General features: G+C 31.6%; 2 protein-coding genes across 14 annotated transcripts in view; one reads left to right on the top strand and one right to left on the bottom strand.

The window, feature by feature from the left end:
• Nucleotides 1-21: 21 nt before the first annotated feature.
• LOC143083008 (uncharacterized) lies at nt 22-5,494 on the top strand. Its single transcript, XM_076259117.1, has 6 exons — nt 22-394; nt 1,438-1,677; nt 2,664-2,893; nt 3,364-3,512; nt 3,806-3,922; nt 5,126-5,494. The coding sequence occupies exons 1-6, from the start codon at nt 91-93 to the stop codon at nt 5,388-5,390; spliced, it is 1,305 nt and encodes a 434-aa protein (XP_076115232.1). The 5' UTR covers nt 22-90; the 3' UTR covers nt 5,391-5,494.
• Nucleotides 5,495-14,465: 8,971 nt separating this feature from the next.
• LOC143083006 (uncharacterized) overlaps nt 14,466-27,769 on the bottom strand; it is a 58,342-nt gene continuing 45,038 nt past the window's right edge. For 11 of the 13 annotated variants that reach the window (XM_076259103.1, XM_076259108.1, XM_076259109.1 and 8 more), the window contains 15 exons: nt 27,025-27,249; nt 26,202-26,603; nt 25,853-25,942; nt 25,480-25,560; nt 25,056-25,130; nt 24,152-24,622; nt 23,574-23,636; nt 22,641-22,700; nt 20,431-20,523; nt 19,683-19,827; nt 16,937-17,037; nt 16,148-16,191; nt 15,637-15,678; nt 15,310-15,412; nt 14,466-14,502 (listed from right to left, as the gene is read on the bottom strand). In XM_076259103.1, coding sequence (XP_076115218.1) covers nt 14,494-14,502; nt 15,310-15,412; nt 15,637-15,678; nt 16,148-16,191; nt 16,937-17,037; nt 19,683-19,827; nt 20,431-20,523; nt 22,641-22,700; nt 23,574-23,636; nt 24,152-24,622; nt 25,056-25,130; nt 25,480-25,560; nt 25,853-25,942; nt 26,202-26,603; nt 27,025-27,249 — 2,004 coding nt within the window. In that variant the 3' untranslated portion in view covers nt 14,466-14,493. Of the gene's footprint in view, nt 14,503-15,309; nt 15,413-15,636; nt 15,679-16,147; nt 16,192-16,936; nt 17,038-18,358; nt 18,480-19,682; nt 19,828-20,430; nt 20,524-22,640; nt 22,701-23,573; nt 23,637-24,151; nt 24,623-25,055; nt 25,131-25,479; nt 25,561-25,852; nt 25,943-26,201; nt 26,604-27,024; nt 27,250-27,769 lie in introns of those variants that run through there. The other 2 variants (XM_076259107.1, XM_076259116.1) reach the window with 2 other exon arrangements.

Here is a 27,769-nt window from a genome sequence, read left to right as displayed (position 1 = left end):
CTTTTATGAAACTTGTTATCTATAAATAATCGTCATATTCCAAGTCCTCAACATTTGAATACTTTTAGTTAATAGGTTCTGTTTCTAGAGATGAATTGTAAATTCGTCACTTTATTGTTTGCATTAAATATCGCAAACTTGAAATGTTTTGATATACCACGGAAAATTGGACAAATCAGTGTAAAGAATGCAGCTTTCCTAAACTTTAGAACAAACACAGCAAACTCGAACAAATATGATTTGTTAATTTCGACATTTACTGGTTCGCCATTCTCTGGTGGTAATGTAGAAATGATATCAAATGTGGGAGACCATTATGATAACTTTGGACAGACACGGACAGTTAAATTGGCCGGAGGATTGGCTTGGCCTAACGAAGTTGCAGGTGTACCCGGTAAGTGGTCAGTATGGAATCTTTCGGGTAACTTTGTTTTGACCGAATAGAATTATTTTCATATAAGTGTTGCACTTTCTTGTCATTCAATTGATTTAGCATTGAACGGGAAGCGAAAAAGATTATTAAAAGACTATTGAAATCCTATTTCTATTGAAATATTTAAAATTGGGGAAAACGGATTTAACTGAGGAGGACAAATGAGACCGGTACACATGAGATGTTATAAAAAAATATACCCTAAAATATATACTAATAAAAGTAATAAACAATGCATTTTTTTTATTGCTGTTTCCTCATATTCATTATACCTTCAATTCTATACAGATGCCACTGTTAAAGTATTGATAAGAATTTTTACAATTTTGATGAAAGTATGTTTTGAAAACGGTACGAGATTAGGCAGCAACCATTTGATTTTCTGGGGGGGGGGGGGCTATGGTTTTTTTTGGAAAAAAAAGTTTGTTTCAAGTTTTTGGAGAAAAAAATAATTTGTTTTTGATTCTGAGAAAAAAAAATTGTTTGTTTCACCCTCAGCTGCCACTATATGTAATGCTAAAATTGAAAGAAAAAAATTGTTTTCGACTTGTCGCGAAAAAAATAGATTGTTTTTCGCCGCAGGCGAAAAAAAAAATTTGTCCAGAAAAAAAAACCATAGCCCCCCCCAGAAAATCAAATGGTTGCTGCCTTAGATATTTAAAAGAGACAGAAGATATCACAACAATATGTTTTAAAATGAAACTACATCAACGGAAAAAACTTGCAATTATAGTTGTTCCACATTTTGACTTGTACCATTAGCCACAAAACAGTGCATGGTACAGAAACATATCAGGGCTTCAGTGTTGAGTGCTTTGGTTTTTTACTAAGAGTTATCGCATAGATTTATCTCGTTGTTGTTTTTTGTCTTCCATTTTCATGATTTTATATCTTGATTGACTAACTGATTTAAATCTAGAGAAATTATGATGCTTCGATAAGACATTCGTTTTCATATTTTCTAAGATACTTATCTTACTAACTATTTAATTACATCCTTTCAGATTCAGTGTTTGGAAAATCAATGGTGGTCATACCTGATGGGTTTTTGGTACCATTTCATACAAAAGGTGCCATTTATTTGGTAGACATTTCTACTGGTAGTCCACAAGGTCCATACAAAATAACCGGAACCAAGGAAGGAAACTGGTTTTATCACAGAGTTTTGTTCAAGGACATGGATGGGGATGGTGACCTTGACATAGTCACATGCAGAGCCAGAGAACCTATTTTTACAATATTCTGTAAGTATTGTTCGTTAAAACACATCATTAATGAAAATATTTTAATATAGAATATTTGTAAATCAGTGTTTAGATTTAATTCAACGTTTATTTCGCAGCGTTTTTTAATGTTCTGTGCTCATAATGAAAGACTGTAAGGAGAGTTGAAATAAACTTCACCATAGGGGTAACTGATATCATGGATTGTTGTAAGAATTAAACAGAACGTTTTAAGGGCATACGATACAGTTTTGAACCTGTATTTACAAGTTGATGAAAATTTGCATATAGGCTATTTTTTACCTCATTAAATCAAATATGTAATAAAAAATATACCTTCATGTGCTACTTTTTGAGTAAAATGAGTTCGAAATTTTGTATATTTGCTCAAAATTCAGATTTGTGTCCGTATTTTCTTTTTCGAAAGAAAGACATAACTTTTTTGTTTTAAAAGATAAACACAAAATGGTTTTTGTTAAATAATCGGTAATTTCTGTATTTTATAAGTATCATTAAAAATTATGCAATTTTTATTCCGAAATAACTTTATATTTATCAAACGTTCATGAATAGAGGAAAAAACGTCATTTTTTGCTGCATGTTTATCAAAATTAAAAAAATTGCGCTATTTACAGTTTTATAAAATTTGGGTCACATAATCTCCTTGCAAAATGAAACAAATTGCTGTTTTAAAAAATAGGGGTCCATGCACTCGTTTTCAAATTAAATCAGTTTGAATGATAAAAATCAGTCGAAAAATGCATCTTTTCCCGATTTGTCAGAGTTTGACGTCGCGAAAATAACATTTTACGTTAGCAACGTCATTACCTTCCCTGTAACTGTATCGTATGCCCTTAAAGCAACGTTTTATAAAATCACTATGATTGAATTTAGATTGCCCGAGTATGGTTTCTTCAGTAGGCGACGTACGTTCTCAACACGTTGTTTGTACAGAAACTATTTAGCTTGAAGCCTCTCACTTACGTCTTTTCTGCTATATATTGTAGCCTCAAAGGACAGCGAGTTGTTGTGGTTGGAGAATCCTGACAACCACCAATACACAACCGTATGGCAAGAACACGTGATCACACATGGTCCTGATGTGTACTTTAGAAATTTGAAAATAGCAACGCCAGATGGAACACTTGATGTTATAGCAACAACAGAGTTTTTCACACGTAAACTATCCATTCATTGGACGACCGACAGCCAGAACAGATGGACAGATAAGTCCGAAGTAAACACATTTGATATAAAACTTACTTGTTTTTAACATAATGATTTTTTATAAGGTTTTTAAATCCATTTTTTAGTTCTTTTTTGTGCGACTGTGGTAGTTTTTAACTTTTTTTTAATAATCACGTTAGTAATGATTTTATTACCCATTTGAAAGTTTTAGTCGCAACATATTTTAACGCTTTGCGCTATAAAAGAAGACCACAAGAAGAGTTGAAATTACTATCAACATAGGAGTAACTGATATCATGGGATTGTTCTAAGATTTAACAGAACGTATTTAAGCAATCAATTATAAAATCACCATGAAGTGATATTTCCAAAGTATGGTGTCTACTGTAGGCGGCGTTCTCTACAAGTTGTTAATAGACCACCTTGATATAACTTCCTTCTTCCGGACTCTTGGTTTCTTTTTCAAGAATCAACGCTTATACCTTGTTTCTTTAATACTTATTAAACCGTATTTTTCAGATCCATTCTCGTGTTGTTGATAGTAATGCAGGAGCCTTATTTGATATAGAAGTGAGAGATCTTAATCTGGACGGTAAACAAGATTTACTTGTAGTATCCAATGGCAACAATGGTTCCGTATTGGCATATGAAATACCAGACGATTTTAGGTAAAACGTAATTTTAGTTTTATAGCTGTTGGCATGCCACTCTGTATGTATGTGTTTGGTGCACGGTTGTCTTGTGTTTTAATTCTGATAATTTATCTTATCCATTCAGTTAAGTATAATGCGTTGATATATACATGTTAAATTGTTTACATGAATTGTAGGAAAATAGACGAGCATAGTTCCTTTTGGGATCAAAAACCCAATACAGCCTTCTATGTAAATCTGTATAATTATAGAACATAATTATATTGGCTGAGAATAATTTAATCATAACTGGTCTCTTTTCTTTAAAGGGTTGGTAAATTCGAACGTCACACCTTAGCTACAGGATTTACACCAGCTACTTCAGGGACAGGAAAAGGTGCTCCTGGTTCAGCTTTTGGGTTCTACCCAATGAAACAAAACACAACGTACGTATACTATTTTGACTTCCAACGCATATGAAGAAACGAAAGTATATTTTAAATTTCCTGACATAGTTACCTGGCAACACAATCCTCAAACAAGAATGTGTCCATAGTACACGGATGTCAATCTCGCACTATCATTTTCTTTGTTCAATGGACCATAAAATTGTGGTCAAAACTCTAATTTGGCATTAAAATTAGAAAGATCATATCATAGGTAACATGTGAACTAAGTTTGAAGTTGATTTGGTTTCAAGTTTTTTTTTAAATTGCCTGGACCAAAACAATTTACCTGGAGCGGGACAGACGGATGGAGGAACGAACGAACGGACAGACGAACGGACGCACAGACCATAAAACATAATGCCCCATTTACTATCGTACGTGGGACATACAAACTATTATTTGCATATGATGTTTTTTCAATTAAAATAAACTGCAAGTCAATTTAATAAGATTTTTGGCAATCCAGTGTACCCATCAAACGAACTGTAGTAGCTTCTCCACTGCTTGTGGAGATTTATTTCCCCGAGGGTATCACCAGCCCAGTAGACATGAATTATCATTGATATGGTTATATTGATAAATTTTAAACTGTTTACTAAAAAACTAAGGCTTTTCTACCTCAGTCATAGATTACCTTAGCTGTATTGTGCAAAACTTTTAGCAATTTTGGTCCGTAATGCTCTTCAACTTCGTACTTTATTTGGCCTTTTTAACTTTTGGGGATTCGAGCGTCACTGATGAGTCTTTTGTAGACGAAACGCGCGTCAGGCGTTTATACAAAATTTAGTCCTGGTATCTATGATGAGTTTATTTCCTATCATGTTGAGAGCTGTTATTTTACTATGATCAATGTTTAAGGAATACATGATTTCCCGGTTGTTAATAAGAAAGATGAAAAAAGAGTTGTTTCAAATATTATGACCAAGTCAAACTTACTAGTAAACTGAAATCGCAAAGCCAAAAATAAAAACAAACAATTAAGTCTAAAACTCTTTGTGCTAAAAGTAATATACTCAAAACGTACTATGCATTCCTTTTGAATGATGCCATTTTCTCACTATATTTTTGGAAAACGTGTTAAATCGTTCGCAACGTAAGCATTGAAACAGCAGTCTTCTAAAATGGTTTAATTATAGTGAAATGCTATAGAAAACGCACTTTGAGTGAACACTACAATGCAATATTTTTTTCTTTCTGCAGAGATAAGAAACCTTACATACTGGTATCTGGGGATGATGATGGCAAGGGGTATATATTGGAACCATCCAGTTCTCGTACAGACGACTGGTCCTACCTATCACATAAGTTTGTAGACGTTGGTAAGGGAACAGTTGGACAATTTGCTTTTGCTGATGTCAACGCTGACGGCTATACAGACATAGTTGTACCCGCATATAACGATGGAACAGTTTCTTTATATACATTTGCACCTTCAATGTCAGATTCTGCTACCACCTTTGGTTGATTAAAATGTATTCAGTAATGATGATACAGTACTGTCATAAACAGCTTCAGTTGCAACAAGAATTTGTTATTTTTTTTAATAAATATATTATATATTAAAATAAAGCCTGTATTATGTGACCTTTAATGCCAAAATACGTTCATAATCTACCAGTGGAAACCTCTCTAATCAATTGCCACAAAAAAGTCGCCGTCTTATTAGTAAAGTTGAAGCGAAGAACGTGTCATCTTTTTGAAATGTTTTAAAAGCCTAAGTCTACCAGTATCCAAATGATACTGTTATAATCACAAATACCTATAACTTTCTAATGTTGATTTAATTTATTTTTGTGTAAGGCTGGGGTAATCAAATTTCACAAATACCCTTAATTGAACTGACGAATCAATTTAAAGAAATTTACATTATATTTTTATATCATGTTTTCGTGCAGTGGGTCTTATGTATTTTGGTTTTATACAAACTCGAAGATGATATGACGATGCTGTCCCGTCAACAAACACTATAAACATTATACCCTCCGCATGTTTGGTGCATGGGCTACAATAGCAAAACGTTAACTAGAGTTCAAAATATAATATTATATATCTCTGTTTATGTTAATACAATTAAAATATTGTTTATTATGCGTTATTTTATTACAGATGTGAATAAGTCAGTAATTAATGGTAAAGGGGGCATATGACAGTTGAGACTTCATGTACTATGTTATTATAGTACATTATACCTGCCAACCTCTGAAACTTTCAAAGAGGATATCCCACTCAGCTATGACAGCTGACAGCTGAGGGGAGGGGGGTTTGCGCGAACGACATTTTCAAGTGAAATGTATGACCTCTCTATTTATTTATCTACAAAACACATATATGTGTTACTAAATATACTTAATTTCTTTAATATGGAGATGTTGGTTCCTTTCTTAAAAATGTTCTTTCACATTTTTATCACAAATATACAGATTTACAGGAGCAGTTTTTCTGTTTCAACTATTTATCCATGCCGGTAAATAAAATATGGTGCATTTGAAGTATGCAACTCAATCTTTTCTGTTCAATACCTTTCTTATAAATTTCAATTCAAACCTTCAACTACACTCCCACGCGGGAGGGTACCGGCAAGCGGCAGATTTCCCGATATTCGCCTTTTAAACGGGAGGGTTGGCAGGTATATAGTACATTGTAGTATCAGATGAAATATAGTGGCTATTTTGCCAGAACATTAACAATAGACTGGGAATGGTACAAAAAGGAGCAACGATATTCGTTACTACTCATAACACACTTTAATAGATAACCCCAAAATATCGACTGAGACTGATACTGACGATGATGTACACACTCGCCAACTTAATTGTTGGCAGTTTAAACATTCTGAAACCGCCATAAAGACACAAAACAAAACACAAAACAGATTCCAAGTAGACCAACTTCGCTAGATATAGAATGTACAGCATTAACTAACCTTTTTCTTTTTGGAATTATTTGCGCATCTTAGAGTGACAAGATGATAAAACCAGATGCTCCGCAGGGCACAGCTTTATACGGCCACAGAGGTTGAATCCTGAACTGTTGGGGCAAGTATGGACACAACATTCGAGCTGAATTAAGCTCTAAATTTGGATTGTGATTAAATAGTTGACACAGCATAGGTTTCTGACACAGAAATGAATGTGGTCTAATAAACTTAAAATTTGTTTTTTGCCTTTGAGCAATTCACTATGATATTGAATATTAATTATTAATCCTCTCAGAAAAATGTTCGAAGAATTTTTTTTTTTATTTATGAAATCTGAAATGAGAAAAATTGACCCCCCCCCCCCCCCAATTTTTTTTTCACATCGTCTTTCCCTTATTCCAAAACTGATCTCAATTCAAATTACAAATGGAGTTTGCAACAATAACTACTCATTTAAATACATCATAAAATATTAAAATGTAAGAAAATGCTTGTTATCACTGAATGGTAAAGATTTGTTTTAATTTATCAGTTGGTAGTAAAAGTGAATATACATTGTATATTGTATAAAACAATGATTCAACTACTATTCTGGACAAAGAAAGATAACTCCAATTGAAAATTTCTTGCTATTGCACAATATTGTGCAATTAGATATTTCTTGCTATTGCGCAATACTGTGCAATTGAAGATTTCTTCCTATTGCTGAATACTTGTGCAATTGAAAATTTCTTGCTATTGCACAATACTTAATATAATAATTTTGGATCCTGATTTGGACCAACTTGAAAACTGCGCCCATAATCAAAAATCGAAGTACATGTTTAGATTCAGCATATCAAAGAAGCCCAAGAATTCAATTTTTGTTAAAATCAAACTTAGTTTAATTTTGGACCCTTTGGACTTTAATGTAGACCAATTTGAAAACGGGACCAAAAATTAAGAATCTACATACACAGTTAGATTTCGCATATAATAGAACCCCAATTATTCAATTTTTGATGAAATCAAACAAAGTTTAATTTTGGACCCCGATTTGGATCAACTTGAAAATTGGGCCAATAATAAAAAATCTAAGTACATTTTTAGATTCAGCATATTAAAGAACCCCAAGGATTCAATTTTTGTTAAAATCAAACTTAGTTTATTTTTGGACCCTTTGGACCTTAATGTAGACCAATTTGAAAAAGGGACCAAAAATTAAGAATCTACATACACAGTTAGATTCGGCATATCAAAGAACCCAAATTATTCAATTTTTGATGAAATCGAAAAAAGTATAATTTTGGACCCTTTGGGCCCCTTATTCATAAACTGTTGGGACCAAAACTCCAAAAATCAATCCCAACCTTCCTTTTATGGTCAAAAACCTTGTGTTTAAATTTCATAGATTTCTATTTACTTATACTAAAGTTATGGTGCGAAAACCAAGAAAAATGCTTATTTGGACCCCTTTTTGGTCCCTAATTCCTAATCTTTTGGGACCTCATATCCCAAAATCAGTCCCAACCTCCCTTTTGTGGTCATATACCTTGTGTTTAAATTTCATTGATTTCTATATACTTATACTAAAGTTATTGTGCGAAAACCAAGAAAAATGCTTATTTGGGCCCTTTTTGGCCCCTAATTCCTAAACAGTTGAAACCAAAACTCCCAAAATCAATCCCAACCTTCCTTTTGTGGTCATAAACCTTGTGTCAAAATTTCATAGATTTCTGTTTACTTAAACTTAAGTTATAGTGCGAAAACAAAAATATTCGGACGACGACAACGCTGACGCCTACGTGATACCAATATACGACCAAAAAATTTTCAATTTTTGCGGTCGTATAAAAATTATCATAACCTCGTAATGGTAAAATGATAAAAAAAAACATAAGTGATATTAAAGACAAGACTAGATATATTCGGGTATTCTATACTCATTGTCGTTACCTCTATGAAATTATGACCTCAGACAACCGATATCTCTGTGTGTGACCAAATATGGTTTTTGGTGTCAATATCTCCATTTTTTGCTCTTTCGTCCTATTTCTAGCAACTATTATGACCGGAGACATCTTGTATTATATGTCTCTGGTCTGACCATTAAATTAGAAGCAATGATCTCAAAATCAAAAGAGACCTCCCTCTTATTATTTACAATCACGTTTGAATGTTTTGTTGAAATTTCATGTAAGGTTCTGGAGATTTTTTCTGGAAACTCCTTTTCTGTCTCATATTATATTTTAGTAACTATGACTTTGACCTTGACCGGTGATCTCAAAATGAATAAGTGCCTCACTCATTGCAACTTCTCTTTTTGTTCAGACGTTTTGTCTAGTAAAATGATTGGTTCATAACCATATTACGTCATGAAATATATGCCACTGGACATACAACACTGGCAATTAGTCAATCTACCTATCAATTAGTCACAATAACTCGAGATTTTTGTTTGTTTAAAGGGACTTCACAGGAGACCTTTTGGTTGAAAAGTTCAATTGAAAGATTTACAACAAAATCCTATAAACTACAATGTCAAAGCATATGTAAATTTCCGTTTGAAAGTCAAACAAATTGCACCAACTTTTCTTTAGAAACATTAAACAAGAGGCTGTCACAACGACAGCAAACCGGATTTATTAACATTTATTTGTGTCCTGGTAATATCACAAGAACCATAACTGATGAATACTGAAAGTGAAAATTGTCAATATCAAATTTGACCTCCATTTTGTAGTCAGTATCAACATATTAAAATTTGAAAAGCTTAGATTGAATGGTTCATGAGTAAATGCAACAACGTGAATGGAAACGCCATTTTACGATCTTTCGAGAACCATAACTCCTGAACGGTAAAAGTCAAAATCGTCATTATTGAACTTGACCTCTATTTTGTCATCAGTAACAACATATAAAAATTTCAAAAGCTTTGGTTGAATGGTTTATGAGAAAATGCACGGACACGACTGGAAACACCATTTTTCAATCTTTCAAGAACCATAACTCTTGAACGGTAAAAGTCAAAATCGTCATTACTAAACTTGACCTCTATTTTGTCATCAGTAACAACATATAAAAATTTCAAAAGTTTTGGTTGAATGGTTTATGAGAAAATGCACGGACACAACTGGAAACACCATTTTTCAATCTTTCAAGAACCATAACTCCTGAACGGTAAGAGTCAAAATCGTCATTATTGAACTTGACCTCCATTTTGTCATCAGTAACAATATATTAAAATTTGGGAAGCTTTGGTAGAACAGTTCATGCGTAAATGCACGGACACGACTGGAAACTGCATTTTTCAATCTTTCAAGAACCATAACTCCTGAACGGTAAAAGTCAAAATCGCCATTATTGAACTTGACCTTCATTTAGTTGTCAGTAACAACATATTAAAATTTTAAAAACTTTGGTTGAACGGTTCATGAGTTAATGCACGGACAACATTTGATTGCCGCCCGCCCGCCCGCCCGCCCGCCCGCCGTACATCCCCAAATCAATAACCGACATTTTTGTCACAAAAATCCGGTTAAAAATGCCAAAGATTTTGTGTTGGAAATTTACATGGTAAAAAGTTCAAAGGGGCACAATTCTGAATGACACAAAACCTGCAATAGTTTTCTTTGCAACTGATGAATAAGTTATACCAGAAGGGGGACATATATTATATGAAAAGAACTAAATAAAACGAATGTTGATTGATTGGTTGGTGTTTAATGTCACTTTCAGCATTTTTAGCTATTTTGTGGCATTCAGTTTTATTGGTGAAGGAAACTGGTATGCCCTATGAGAGAACCCCCAACATTGGGTAGGGATATTGACAAACCTACTGAATTGCAATTGGAGTTGAACACACCTGCACCATGCAGGTATCAAACTCACAACCTCAGTGTTGACATGCTAGTGATACAGTATTTAGACTACTTAGTCCACTCAGCCACTGAGGCCCAACTGAATTTTGAACACTACTGTAATAGGCATGAATAGAAACTCTTTTTTTTTGGCAAAGAATATTCATATTTTTCAATCATGACCTCTTAATGGTAAAATGATACTGACGAAAGACATACTGGAAATAAGATTGGGAAACCCCCACTCTGCACTCATTGCAGTTAGGTTTTAGTACGATGACCTCAGCATCTAGAGATCTCTTTGTATGCCACCATAGATGGTTGCTGGTGTTAATATTTAGAACCTCATTTTTTTGCAATATCATCCTATTAGGTAACTAAGACCTTAAATTAGAAGCAATGATCCCAAGATAAAGAGAATTCCATCTTATTATATTAATCCATCTCATGATATTAATCAAGTATCTTGTTGAAAGTTAGATTCTAGATATGTTTTTCCCCTGGAAACACCTTTTCTGCAATGATTGATTGATTGTTATTTAATGCCATTTTCAGCATATTTGGCTGTTTTGCGGTTGGATGAAACTGGTGTGCATGAAGAGAACCACCAACAGTCAGTAGGAAAATTGACAATCCTGTTCAATTAAGATTAGAGTCGAGCACAACTGCCACATTTTATGATTTGAACTCATAAACCCATTGTTGGCAGGCTACCACTCAGCCCCAACTGAAAAAGGCATGAATTGAAACTCTTTGTTTGGCAAGGAATGAGATTTATTGCAAATGATAACAGATTTAATCAGGCTTACAACTAAATAAATATCTCTGACACAACAACATTCTATATCTAAATACAAACAACTATGTTCTGACTGACCTCAATGTTTTCATCTGATTGGTTAATTATTAATGCTGAAATGTTCTCCCAACTGTCAACAGAGACAAAAGACGGGAAAAAGGGGAGATAAGGAGAAATTTATTCCTAGTCTCAATGAATTTTTGGTAACATGAGGTAAATATAACAGAAAAAATAAAATAAGAAAATTTACAAAAACAAGACAAAAACAAAACTGAACAATCAGAAAAATTGAATTTAAATTTTTAAAATTTCTTAATGATTGACTCTGATTTGAGATGCCAGTAAGATTTCAGATCTATTATACCCTGAAAGAGATTTGTGAATAACTGACCTATAAATACAAATACATTTTTTTTTGTATATAACTGTAAATACTATATTCCTAATTTGTAAAAATAAAGTTTTGAATATCACAACATTACATGGCTATAATATTATTTGGATAAAATCTCAATATATTGTCAAGCACCTTATAATAATATAGATACATTGTCTTTCCCGAAACGTTACAATGAACACAATATAATTATCGTTTTAACTGCCAGTAAATTTATAATGTAAAGGCTATCGTCACACTACAATAAATAATATCACTATATTGTTCACAACATTACATTCTGTCAAAAAAATATTCACATTCAGTAAAAAATAAAAACATGGAGATATAATTACAGCTTCATCAGCATTTAACCTGCACAAATATAAGTAAAAGAAGATACAGACACGAAAGTTACAAGTAAAATTGTCATCTTTTACGATACAAAAAATGCACACTTTTATTCAATGATAGTTCTGTATGGCAAATGGTTGTCTGATGGTGGAGGTTATTTTTTCAAGGTCATTACAACACAACCTTGGATCTGTTGATATCAGATGTTGCCTTTCCTGTATTAAGGATGATGGGATTGAGGTCAAAGTTCAAATTCCATTTGCTGCTGTATCATCTGTTGTCTGTATATCTTCTTTATAAAAGGGTGATTATTTCTACAAAGAAAAATACAATGTTATTAGTTATTACTTTGTATGATTTGATTTAAATTTAATGAGACAAGCGTATGAACCACATCAACAAACGACAACTACTGAACATCAGATTCCTGACTTAGGACTGGTGCAAAAAAATGCAGTGAGTTTAAACATTTTGATAAGTACCAACCTTTACACACTTATCTGAAACAATATTCGCCCTTATCTAAAACTCAATGCTTGTAATTGTATAAAATATTTGATTCTGAAACAGCTGATTGCATATAAACTACTGCTATTCAAATACAATACAACAATGTATAATAAAACACTTCAATTATTTATTCACTACTGAGGGTATATATTAAAAGTAAGGAGATAAAACATCGTCATGCAACTAAAAATACCTTTACACTGATAGATTTTATGGTAGGAAGAAAGTTTGAACAAAGCTGAGAAAGGTTTAAGAAACAAAATGGGTTCTGTGAATTCAGAAACTTTTGCGCGCATCTATAATTGTGATTCAGTGAATTAAATAAAACAAAATGGTCATTTTATAATTTTTTCAAATAACATTCCAGGTACATTTTTGAAATAATAAACACATTAAAAACTCCTAAATTTAGAGTATTTGGTTTACAAATCAAATGACACAGCCGCCAATTATGTTGTATAACATTTTTTATGAATTACCGGTATATTACTTTGCTAGGTAAGCTTTTAGGAGTAAGTAACCATGAGTTAAAACTAAAATAGCTAAAACAAATTAAAATTAAAATCCAGCTTAGGTGCTAAAAAACAAAAAGAAGCATCATAACCCTGTAGGAAAGAAATATAAATTAAAGCACTGTTATGATCTATGGTAATGAAGACTGTATTCCAGGATAGTAAATAGCTGTAAGGTCTGGTAGGGTGCTAGAATACTAACTGCTATGTGCTTAGTAGGATAGTGCTATAGTGTGCTAGGTAAATTCTATGGTGCAGTGTTCTAGGATAATGAAGAGCTGTAAGGTCTGCTAAGGTGCTAAAATGCTAACTGCTATGTGTTAAGTAGGATAGCGCTAGAGTGCAATAGGTAAATGCTATGATCTATTAATGAAATGATGCACTGTGTTCTAGGATAGTAAAGAACTGTAAGGTCTGGTAAGGTGCTAGAATGCTAAATGATCTTGCTATGTGCTAATTTGGATAGAGCTAGAGTGTGCTAGGTGTAAAGAGCTGTAAGGTAAGGTGCTAGAATGCTAAATGATCTTGCTATGTGCTAATTGGGATAGCGCTAGAGTGTGCTAGGTGTAAAGAGCTGTAAGGTAAGGTGCTAGAATGCTAAATGATCTTGCTATGTGCTAATTGGGATAGCGCTAGAGTGCCCTAGGTGAAGCTATAATTTATTAATGAAATGATGCACTGTGTTCTAGTAAAGCTAAGAGCTGTAGGTCTGGTAAAGTGCTAGAATGCTAAGAAATATCTTATTTTGTGCTAATAAGGATAGCGCTAGAGTGTGCTAGGTAAATGCTATGATCTAACAATGAAATGATTCAATGTGTTCTAGGAAAATAAAGAGCTGTAAGGTCTGGTAAGGTGCTAGAATGTTGGATGATCTTGATATGTTCTAGTTAAGATAGTGCTAGAGTGTGCTAAGTAAATGCTATGATCTATTAATTAGATGATGCACTGTGTTCTTGGAATGTAAAGGGCTGTAATATCTGGTGAGGTGCTAGAATGCTAAATTATATTGCTATGTGCTAGTTAGGATAGTGCTAGAGTGTGCTAAGTATGCTAGGTAAATGCTATGATCTATTAATGAAATGATGCCGTGTTCTAGAAAAGTAAAGGGCTGTAATATCTGGTGAGATGCTAGAATGCTAAATTATATTGCTATGTGCTAGTTAGGATAGCGCTAGAGTGTGCTAAGTATGCTAGGTAAATGCTATAATCTATTAATGAAATAATGCGACATACCTTTGGTGAAAATGATGACAGGTCAAAGTTATTCAGCCTGAAAAATCATATCAATTTCACTCGTAGAATAATAGTAAATAATTCTTAATTTAAGTTTAATATTTATCTTTTGTTGGCATTTCAAAACATTTCTTTGCAACTCGTACAGTTTATATTGTTATAAAAACAATTTGTTTATAGATGTTAATTTTTCGACTTAACAAAAGTTATTTATGAATATTTATTTATGAATTATATTGTATCAAAGATTTACAACAGAATTAAAACATTCTTAGTTTTTAATGAGTTCAACATTATGAAAGCATAAAGTTTTCTTTTAAGAAGGTCATCAAATTAAGAACTCTTCCAAATAAAGTAAGAGGATGAGGTTATTTCAATTCTTTAAAGAAAACAAATTGATGCATTAGCAAGTGAAGAAGTGAAAAAGACTAATTTCTGTCAATTTCTTTTTATATAAAACTTGAAATTTACACTCTAAATAGGCAAAAAACTGTGATTAAATTTATATTTTACAATTCAACGACATTAAGGCCTAGTAAAATCTATTAAATATGATATATTGTTGTGATGGCTATCAAATTTTAACATTTTAGCTAGAAATAGCTGCCATGTAGTTTTTTGAACCTATTCCTTTTATGGAATAGAGATTTTAATGCTATAAAACCATTATCAAAAATAACATTCTAGATGTTTATTGGAAAAACATCTCATTGTGTACAAATATATGATTATTTATTAAAATTCAAACCTATGGGAGTGATATTTTTAATTTTATATTTTAATAACGGTATGACCCTATGTAAAAGAATAGAATTTTCCTATAAAATATCTACTCAATTCTTACCTTCTCTTCTTCATCTATTGCAAATTTACTTTGTCCTGTGGATTTCAGGTTATCTCGGAAATCTGCTTTATCTTTTGATGTTTTACTAGTTAGTTTTTTAAATCTGAAATTGCAAATGGTTAATTATAATACAACTTATGTGATGACCGAGACAACTTTTTACCAGAGTCTAAATGACTTAAATGTAATAAGGAATATAGTTTATCACTTTTATCAATATAAATGGTTTTCCTAGCTTGTGACACTATGAAATGGTTAAAGTTATTTTTTTCTTAAAAAAAAAAAAGATTTTGAAGGAAATGATATTACAAAAATACTTTTACTTACTTGCTTTCTGTTTTGTTGACTTTCTTTAAGACTGGTTTGGCGCTGGAAAGAAAATATTATGTTTTTTATTAGCAGGAAACATACTCTTAAATATAAGACACTAATGTCATTGTGAAACATGGTTGTGATTCAAGAAAATGAAGGTAATTTTTGGAAGTAGCTCACAAGTTCCCCAGTCATGACTGTTGTAAGAAGCAAGTTCTTAAGATAATTGTTGCAGACTATTAAAATGAACAATAACAATAAAAAGACTGTGTATCAGATATACAGTGAAACCTGTTGCAAAGGTTGACTCTATTAAGTGAAAAATTTTAATGTCAGGTTACCGGTATGACATTAGTTGTATGAATATTGCCATTTTCTCCCAACAGAAGCAGGATGTCTGGAGATGATATTTATATATTGAGGGAATATTCCTAAAGTGTATTTGAACACCTGTTTTTGTACATGTATTGTAAAATGGCAGTGTGCAGGATAAAAGTTTGTTTATCATTACTAATAAGATACTTACAATTTTCCCTTAGAATCATTTACTTTTAATGTTAATGTGATAATCTGCAATAAAAAAAGATTTATAAAAGCGCATTGAAATATAAACATTTTGTTATAAAAAGGCTAAAAGAAGACAGTAAGTTTAATAGCAGTTAAAGATATCACTGGATTGTCTTGGATATAACACAGAATAAAATAAATTGTCTTTTTTCATTTGTGTAATTGCCTTACTGCCTAACTGAGGTTAACTCCAAATCTACTTTTATTATCAACAAAAATGATAGTCTACCTTGCTGAGAGAAACATATATCATTAGCGTATTATCATAATTTTTTTCTGACCTTTGTGGAATATTTCAAAACTGTCAAAGTTTGCTTTTCTAAATGGATGTAACTATAACTTTCTCCATTTGCTCTTGACCGAAAAATGTCACTTCATTAATGTAACCATAAGATGAATTAAAATAATCATGAATAAGTCAGAAAAAGTGTGGCATTATGCAAATGTCACTCTTTGGAAGTCCTGATTGGTCCAAATTTATTTCTTTTACTTTAAAAACTGCACACTGATTCAGTTGAATTTCCTATTTGGTCATTCAGTAAAAAGTCAGTGGAATTCCTGACTGGTCCACTCCATTAAAAAGTCAGTGGAATTCCTGACTGGTCCACTCCATTAAAAAGTCAGTGGAATTCCTGACTGGTCCACTCCATTAAAACAACTAGTCAGGTGAATATTAGAAACTGGTCATTTCCATTAAATTGACCAGCCTCCAAATTAAACTTTCCCAAAGGTTTTAATTGTAACTAACCTCTTGATCTTGTTTTCTGATTTTCACCTCCCAGTCATACACTTCCTCCTCTAGTTTAGATAATTGTTGATGTAATTGTTTACACAGTTTTACCAAATCACCTAAAATAGAAAACATAAACATGTGAATTATCTAAATCTAAAAATATATTGTTACATGATATATGATTTGAATAAACTGTTTAATAGAAAAAGAAGATGTGGTATGATTTCTAACGACAACTCTCCACAAGAGAACAAATGACACAGTAATTAAAAGATTAAGTATATGATAACATGTGATACTGATTACTACTTGGTGCAATTTTCAATAGGCTTTCAAAAACAAACACTGCCCGATTAAAACCCATTTTGAATCTTAATTCTAATGAAGTTTCTTGTTGTGATTGAAATTTAGTAAATTTTTCTGTGTTCATAAATCCAAGTAGTTTCAGTTGAAAATGTTTTTGAAAAGTTAACAGATGAGGACAGACACTGACTGACAACCTAAAAATGATTTTACTAATATTATCTTGTAATTATCAGATGACGCTAAAAAGTCACAGTAGAACAAAGTAGGAAATTGTATATTATATTTAGTTAACAAAACAATTAAGAAAACAAAAGCACACAGAATAATTAGAACAGAAAAGATGTTAGAAAAAAAACAGACATTAACACAAAATATTTGTATGATTAATGAAAACTTTCTTGATTTACAGGGGGTTTCCCACTATCAAGATGTTGACCTATATAAGCGATAAAAGACATTCAAAGGAGTTCATTTAACACAAACTTACTTATCTAAAACCACAGAATAAATAAATGGGGAATGATGATGCTCCTGCTTGCATATAATATTATAAAGGGACATAACTCATTAATGGTATAAGTGACTCTACCCAAATTCATGCTTGACCTGAGTTTTATGGTAATAAGCATTATGTGTAAGATTCTTAACAATTGGGTGAGACAAACTTAAGAACAGAAATGAAAATCTCAGCAAAAAAGGGGCATAACTCTCAGATGGTAATAGTGACACCATAAAATTCAAACCTGATCAATAGTTTGTGGTAAGAAGTATTGTGCATAAAATTGGTAAAATTTGGTTGAGACAAACTTACGAAATGGAATGGTAATGAAAAATTCAGTAAATTTTCCTTTTGTAAAGGGGCATAACTCTAGAAAGGTAAAAAATAACCCCATCAAAATTCAAACTTGATCTGTGGTAACATAAACATGATAAAGGACTATAATCTCCAAGATGATGATTAAATGCTAGACAAAATTCCTTCAGAGACTAAAATATTAAACAAGGATAATTTTAATTCATTGCAAAATATAAGAATTCAAACAGCTTCTGTAAACAAAGCAAAAGTAGGAATGAAGTATAACAGCTTGTAAAACGAAAGGGAAATCTAGGTCATGCAGCACAACAATGTACCTTCAGCTTTTCCTTCAAGACTTAAAGGACCGACACGCTCATTAATATAACGTTCCTTTTCTTCTGCTTTAGCTTTAGCCTCATTACGAAGATCTTCTGCAGCTTTTTGCATAATAAGTTTCTAAAAATAAATGGCAAATTTTCCAAAATTTACTTTAAAGACTTCTCTGGTTCATGCTAATCTGTCATGGTTGTTAACCATCTTTTTCACTCATTTCCAAACTACATGCTCCATCAAACACAAGACATTGTACAAGGAAAATGATTATGAATAATCTAGGTCAAACTGGTGTTGATTTTAAATTTTGTTTTTTTTCAAGGAAAAACATGCAATGCTTGTTAAAAATTGTAAAATGTAAAACAGGTTTTATCCAGAAAATAGACACTGTTGGAAGACCCTCAAATAAACAATAACTCATGTATCAAACTATCCCCTTAAAACAACTGAATTCAAAGGCATTACTATCTTTTCCCTCAATCTTTCACATGATATGCAACAAGCTTCTTTATGATTTGTATGTTCATCATTGAAGAAAAATGAACAAGCAATTCACATTTAACCTGAAGTTTTGAACATGAACCTCATCCTTTCCACACTGGAATATGTTTTTGAAGTATGATGAAGATTGACCTAATATTCAAATTATGTGGTAGTGACAAGGTATTGACCTGAAGGGTTAGCTTAGAGAATTAAAAAAATCATTAACCTATTATCTTAGCTTTGTTTTTTACCCCTCACCTCAAAGACATTAGGATTAATCTGTCAATAATTTTCAAGTATTAAGTTTCAAGTATACAGAATCTAACCTATCCCCGTTATAATTTCAACCTGAACATTTGATCTCAGTTTAACCTTCAAACTCTGACACTGAAAATCAAAAAAACCTTGGTTTCCTCATAGGGATTATGTATTGGGAAGTAAAATGAAGACTGAGTGAAATCAATCCTAAGGGGCAGATAAAATGAACTAATATTGAGGAAAGTTGCTTGTTTGGTGGATGTTTGGAACATTCAACAATGACACCTCATTATTATCCTTAACTGTCCTCCTCTATCACTGAATGTAATCAAAATGTTTAATTTTTAAACTTATTCAGGTTTCAAACCAACTCTTGGATATTTGAATTTTTAAAATAATTCATTACAGGTCAATCTAAATATCTCAATTTATGAGGTCAGAATTTTCTATTCCAGGAACATTTTTAGAATGAAAATTGATTAACAGTTACATTAAAATCAACACATTCTCTGCCATTTTGGAAAATTTAAAAACACAAGGATAATAACTTGTTGCTCTTGGAATGTACAAATACAATATGGCTACCTTTATCCATGCTCTCAAGGTCATGCAAATGGGTAATTCTTTGTTCTAAAACTCTTTTCTTTTCAGCATTCCAAAACTTTGATCCTTCTTCAATAAAAGTATAGTATGGATCATCGTCATCATCACTTGATGAATATTCATTGTCCTAAATAACATGCAAAATTATGCAAATGATTATGCATTCTCAAGGACACATGCAAATACAAAATACTTATTTTTATTAATGTTGAATATCTTCATGAAAATAGTTATAAACATGCAAAACAATAAGAATAGCCTAAATGTGCGAGGTTAAATTTGTGGAATTCATACATGTTAAATTCATTTTTGTGGTTTAACTATATGAATCATAACAAACATGCATTTTATCATGCAATAAATGTTTGTGGTATGTTCAAATACAATTGATATTACTAAATCAATTAAATAAAAGTATTCAGATAATTTAAGATTACTACAAAGTATTGTCAAAATCTTTATGGATAATTATTACACATTAAAACAAGTTTTATTGCAAGAAATATTTGAAAATCTTCATGTAAGAAAACATAATTCTAAATTAAGCATATTTAGAGAGCCCTTCACTTAGACTATGTATAGAACCTGAAATAACATAAATGAGCATTTTATTCTTTATATCTTTACATTTATGAATCACAAGAGCCTGTAACATTTTTAACATAAATGAGCATTACTTTTCCTTATAACTATTCATTTATGAATGACAATTGCCTGTAAGTGAACCTACTTTTAACATCTTTTTCTTCTCTGGAGAGAGACCTCCCAGTCCCTTCCTCTTTCCCTTCTTCTTCTTTTGTTGTTCCTCCATTTGTCTGGCTGCCTGGGAACAAAAGGGGCCATAATTTTTCATATAAATTTTTTTTGAATGGTATGCAGATATTCTATATCAAGTTTGATCCCCTTGTTCTTGCAAATGTTACAAAATATAAATTCAAACATGGAAATTCAAAATTGATATTTTTGACAAATATGATATTCTTTTCTAAAGAGAGTTGTCTATCCTTTACACTGTTGATAAACAGCCTTTCTCTAGCTCTAAGAAGCAAAAACAGATATAACTCAAAAGATCTTGCCTTCGTATTTGTGACTTTTTATTGTTTCTTAATTACCAATATAAATCAGTTAAATCTTTTCTCACTAAAAACTAGACTTTAAAATAATATTTGAATCAAACTTGACAAAAAGTCATCATCTCAGAAAAGTTGTGTATGAATAAAATTGTTTGTTTAATATTTTAGTAAATAAAGCTATGCCAATTACTATGAAATTTTACTGAAATAAATTTTTCAACTTAACCGGACATTCAGAAAGTTAAAGCAAGTCTGAGATGACAACAAGACAATGGCTTTTCATATACTATCACATAATCAAAATTTACAAATATGATTAGCCATTGTTCCAAAAAAATATCTGCATGTTATTTCATATAAAGAGGCAATGTTTATATCTTTATACAGTATATCTAATATCTAGAAACCACACAGGATTCAAAACAAGCATGAATTTACTCATTGTACTACATGTATAGAAAACACACATTCAGCGAGATTTCTAGGAAAAGTTCATGGTTACTTTGAATAAATAGTGGTGTGCTGCCATGCCAAATTTACAGGTATATCTATAAGTTTATCCATGGCATTTAATTTTTTTTACAAAATAATTCTTTGCTACCATGATATAAATGTATGTGTTGAAAGTTGTACTTTGACCTACTATTTTAAATTTTTTACACATTTTGACTTGGACTCATTAACACCCATACCACATCTTCTTATTTTATATATATATTAAGCACAGGAGTGCACACGCTGAAATGTCTCGCAATCTTTTCTAATCATTGATATTATGTTGATAGTCCTAAATATAAAGCTTTATTACAACTGTCACATAAACTTAACATTAACCAAGGAAACTAAACATTGACCAATAAACCATGAAAATGAAGTCAAGGTCAGATGAACTATACCAGGCAGACATGTACAGCTAACAATTCTTCCATAAAACAATTATAGTTGACCTATTGCTTATAGTTTAAGAAAAACAGACCAAAACACAAAATCTTAACACTGAGCAATGAACCATGAAAATGAGGTCAAGGTAAAAAAAAACGCCACCGGATCACTATCCCTCTGTCCAGCTTTCTGTGACAAATGTCGCAGGCCCAACAAAAAGTATTCTTTTATCCATTAATATCAATTTATCTGCACAATAGAGCTCATCTTCTTAAGCTTTATACAATGTCTACAAAGTCAAACTTATTACTGTAAGAATTTTTTTTTAGGTTAACAATATGCGATCATCTTTAAAATGTCTTTATAAAAGTGACTTATATACATTTAACAGTAAAACTCAAGTGTAACAGACCGTGGAAAAAAAATCAATGATGTTTTTCACAAAAAAAATACTTTGACCAGTGGAATACAGTCATGATATTTAACAACAAACAAATATCCAGACACAGTACACACACATTTTTTATCACATTGATACACAACATGTATGAAAGGTAATAAGCTGTCTACTAAACATTTATCTAAACTGGTCCTACAACAAATGCTGGACCTTGGGGTAACAGATTTGAGATAAGAAAACACTGTTCATTCGGATTCTATTTCACAACTCTATTCTACACATCAAACAGAATCTGAATAAACATTGCCGCTTTTTTTTGTAGTTGCATTATTGTTGCTGTATTTTGGGTATGAGAAAATTTTCAAACGCTAACACAAAGAATTATCGATACAGAAAAACAATACCAGTACTCTTTGTTTATTTCAAAGGTTAAAAGATGACAGGAATGAAAGGGTCTTTCATATCCCACATACAAAATAGGTTTTAAAGTCCCCAATCTACTAGTCATAGACATGACTTAAAATGCACACTTTTTGTGTTTGACATTTCACTAAGTTAAGATAGATCATAGGATTTCTGACATACCTCCTCACGTTCTCTTTCCTCTGCCTCTTGTCTTTCTTTCTCTAATCTCTCCTCCTCTTCCTGAAATAGTCAATTAAAAAAATATGCATCCCACTCTTTCAACTTTGCAAATAGCAATTGAGGAAGAAATAATTTTCTCTAGCATGATTATCATATTTCAAAATGTTTTACATGTTATTCATTTATGGACATCCAAAACATCAAAATTGAGTTTACTTTCAAGAATAAACACTCCAACGTTTCTTAGTGATGAAGTATAAATTCATATCACCAGTGCCACTATTGGAGCAGGAGCTGCTTACACTCCCAGGCAACTAGGTTAAAATTGAAAATGGAAATGGGGAATGTGTCAAAGAGACAACCTGTTTTGATCATGTTTATATTGCTCAATTTTTAGTACTTCGTTAACTGTTTTTTAGTCTTTTAATCTTTTTTTATTGTCATTTGGCAAATGGTTTTGTTTGTTTTTCCTTCACATATGGTTTTTGCATTGCCCTTTGGTATCTCTCCCCTTTTTTGACAAACATAGCTTGTAAATTTTGTTTTGTCTGTAAGTAAATTAGCTAGAAGATTAATTACAAATATTTTTGACCAACTGTGTTAAAGGTCCTTTTCTTTGAATAGTCTTTTTTCAATTTCAAAGAAGTTCTCAGTATTATCACAAACTTTAATCAAATATTGTCATTAGCACATAAGCAAATAGCAAACAAGTTACTCAAAACCTACTGTAATTCTGATTGGCTAATGATATATATTGAAGTAAATAATTACCAATTACCTAGACAACTCAGGCCCAGATAAATGACTTCATAATGCTGTATCAACTTACCTTACAAGTCACATATAACCTCTTTAGAAGTAATACACATAACCGCTAAATAAATTTAAAATTAAAACATCTTTTCACTTTTTCAGATTGTCATTTAACCTTACCGCTTTTGCAGAACTTCTCCGTCGCCAATTGTCTGGCCGAGGTTGAGGATCTGACTGATTCTCCTAAGAACAATTACATGCACATGCTTTTATTATATAATGAAAACATTCATTCAAATTACAGAAACAAATTGTTTTTTCAGAATCAGAATGTTATTACCAAAGTGAAGATTATCAATCTCTGTGTTCTAAATGAGAAATTCACACTGGGTGTAAATAGGATTTGCATGCCATTACAGAAGTCAGGATGCAAACATAATAGTTTAAACAGAAAATAATATTCATGCCATTTTATTACCCATACAAATGCACCTGAAATGAATAACATGACTTCTAATTTTCTATGGAGTATGATTTCTATTAACAGATAATTATTTTAGCCTACAATAAAATGAAAGTGTCAAAATTTTAAGTCTTTTCTTAATGGCACATATCTTTTTTAATATAATTCAAATTTGCCAGATCAGCCTTCAATTAAATACAGCACTTAAATCAAATCAGTTCTCTTATATTTAAGACTTTTTATGTCAAATATTAAAATCCAATTTCAAATTCTATCTAAAAAGAATCGTTCTTACTTTGTTGCTCTCAACAGATGATGTAGACAATGGTCTTGTCCTAGATTCTGGCACCACAGGAAGTGCAGATACTGTTTCCACAGAAGATTGTGATTTACGTAGCCATCGGTCTGTAACTTTAGGAACTGAATGTCTATTTGTTGTTCTTTGTTCTGGAATATCACTTGTATTGACCGATTCTTCTGTATTTGCTGACCATTGACGTTTCAGTGAGGACATATCTTTATTTGTTTGGATGGGTAATGTAGCACTTTTAATAATTTTATCCGGCTTTTCGTTTCTATTATGGTCAAACTTAGATGTCAATCGTTCAATCTTATCTCTCTTTTTATTAAGATCATACTCAACACTTGCACTCATAGACTTTGATAACCATGACTGAGTTTTTGATGGAGTTTTTTTAGTTTCTACTGCTGAATTCCAGCGATCTAAGATATGTTTCTTGCTGTCTTTCTCCGAGATAGGCTTTTCCTAAACAGTGTATAAATAGCCCAAAATTAAAACAGACAATCAATAATTTTTCAAATGTTTTTAACCTATTAAATTCAAGATCTATTTTTTTTAATGTGTATTTTTTCTGAAGAAATGTGATGATTTCACACTCATAAATTTTACAAATTTTTCAAAAAACTAATGTTGCAACTCCTTAAGGAAATGTGAGTTTTTATAAGATTATGTTGATTTAAATTTACTCCCTTATCCACCATACAGAGTCCAAAAAATTGACTGATTTTATTATTTTATTATGCCTTTTACTTTAGTAATCAAACTTTTAGCTCTGAGCATTCCTGATGAAGTATAATCTAGACGGACACAAAGCTGGTACTTCAATATTGTATTTAGTATTAGTTTATCACAGATAAAGAACTAATGTTCATAATATAATTAGAGTATCAGGTCTTACATTTAAATGACTTTCACTGGCACTGAGTCTTCCTAGGGAACTCCTAGAATTTTCTGTGTTTGTTTTATCTTCAAACTGAAAACACAACAGATTTTTTGGTCTGACCAACGAAAATATATTTCAAAATATTGCTAAGAAATATATATACTTAATTGAAACTGCTTTCTACATATTTTTTTTACAAAGGCTTTGTATAATATTTTTATAGATTTGTACTATAAAATCATTGAAAAATATCTATTTAAAAAGATGCTAAATTCTTTACGTTGAAATTACATTTTATTTATTTAAAACTTGTATGTTAATGAAACTACATTTTGTTTTAATTACTTTATTCTTGTAAAAATCCCCTTTCTTTACAACAATACCTTTGTTGTCACCCTCCCCCTTATAAAAAAATGTAAGTGATAGTGAATCTGCTTACTTTCTTTTGGATATCTTTGAGTCTAGAAGCACCAGGGGAGATAACTTTGGCTTGGTAAGCAGCCAAATCTTTTTTAGTTTCCTGGAATATTACCATTATATGTTTAATGACATAAAAAGTGTAGTGCTAGAATAAAGTGACAGAAAAGTCTATTCATACTATTTTGAAATATTAAAATTAACCTTTTCAAAAATAGGAATTCAAATAATCAAATTGGGCTCAAACTTTACAAAACTGTAAACAATTTAGATTTTAGAATAAATTTTCAAAATAACTTTTATGGAAATGTTTAAACTTCTTCCTGAAAACTTGACATCTTAAAATAAAATATCCTAATATGTCTTTTCAAATTTCTTTTGTAATTTAAATATACCTGTTGTAAGTCTTTTGTTTGTTGTTTTATTTCAAATTTCTTCCATTTTTCATGCACTGGGGATTTGTCTTCTACAGGTGTATGTACTGTCTATATCAAACAATAAAAAATCCCCTTATAATGAATATCTTTTTTCCCCGCACTCTCTAGACCATAATTCAGTGTAAAAATAAAAAGCAAAGACTATAGAATAAAAGGTAATTCTTTTTCTTTTTTTTTTCTTAGTTTCATTTCCAACATTTTTCATGAACTTTTAAATTTATGGATCTATAAAGAAACTGGTGCCTTGACACAAATAATGTTTATTGATATTAATTCTATTATAGCTTCTCTCATATAAATAACTTACTGATTTTTTACTAAAGTTCAAACTCCTTGACAATTCATTATGATCCCCATTTACATGACCTTCAACCTTTTCTTCAAAAAATGATTTTAATTTGCCACATTTGCCATCTTCTGCTGTTCTTAACGAGTATTCCGTAAGTGAACGCCTAACTGGTTCCTTAGGTGATAAGATTTTTCCTCTTTCATCAGACTTCTTACGAACAGAAGTCATGCCATTAGAAGTCCCATTCCAGCCTTCTTCCTCTAGTAACAAATCATTTTCATTTTCTAAACTTTTAAGTCTTTTTAGTTGTTCATCAATCTTTCTCTCATGATCGTCATGGTCCTTTTGTTGGGCACGAGCTCTCTTATCATCTTCATCCATATCAGATTCAGAATCTGTTTCTTCACTGCTCTCTTCTTCCTTTTTTCAACACATGCAAAAATCAACAAACCATGCAAAATCAACACACAACACTATTAAGAAAATGTTCATGCAATAAATTCAAGGAGATATTTTTTTCTTTTTTTTATACTTAATATTTTTTTCATAACTAAGATCATACACTGTCATTGAAATATAATGCACTATTGACAATAAAAAAAACATGCTATCGATCAAAGATTGCATTAAATGCTACCTACCTCATCCAGCACATTCATCATTTTAGATTTCTATTGTTACCTCCCTTGTCTAAAGCATACATTTGTTTTGCCTTGTTATCTCCCTTGTCTTAGTATATGCTGTTATCATCTTGTACCATCATTGTCTTCATTACTGGATTCACTTTATAAATTAACCCAGGCAATTTATCTTTGTTCCTTTCCCCAACCCTTTAACATACCCTTTTCCTTTGTTCCTCTTCTTCCCTTTGTCTTCTTTCTTCGTCCTCTCTTCGTCTTCTATCTTCCTCCTCTTGTTGCCTACGTCTTGTCTCTTCTGCTGCCTGTCTTTGTCTCTCAGCTTCTTCCTCTTCTTCCCGTCTTCGACTTTCTTCCTCTTCTGCGTTGTTGTTTACCTGTGGTTGTGATTCTGGTTCTGGAACTGAGACTGGTGCACTGTCAGTTTCCTGTTTTAAAAAAAACCTCAACATTTATTATAATTCAATAATTCACTTTTACCTTATCTATGATTAAAAGAAATAACTCATATGAATCTAAATTTTAGGTTTTCAGACCTTAAGAGAAATAAATGGCAGGTGAGACAGGCTACAGCCATGTAAGAAAGAAACTCATCATTTTACTGCAAGTCTAGCGCAATGTCAATCCTTACTTTATAATGTGTGAACCTCTGAATATATAACTTTACAATAGAGAGTTAAAATAATTACTCTGTAAAATATTTGAATAATATGATTTCTTGATACATGCATCCTTAATAAAATAGTGGTCCATCTTGACCAATAATCTTTTTAGTTTTTACAATTAGTTTAGAAATTAAAGAACCTTAGTGAGCGCGCTCACATACCCCACGTCCCCACATTGTCATTGGAGAAATGAAATAAGTGTACGAAAAGAAAATTGCATAAGAAAAAAAAATTGAATCATAATTTTCTGTCAATATGCACATCTACATAGTATGTCCTTATT

This window comes from Mytilus galloprovincialis, chromosome 7 (genome assembly GCF_965363235.1).
Source record: "Mytilus galloprovincialis chromosome 7, xbMytGall1.hap1.1, whole genome shotgun sequence".
NCBI classification, from domain to species: Eukaryota; Metazoa; Mollusca; class Bivalvia; order Mytilida; family Mytilidae; genus Mytilus; species Mytilus galloprovincialis.
Note: the sequence above shows the minus strand (reverse complement) of the source record. Positions and strands in the feature narration are given on the sequence as shown.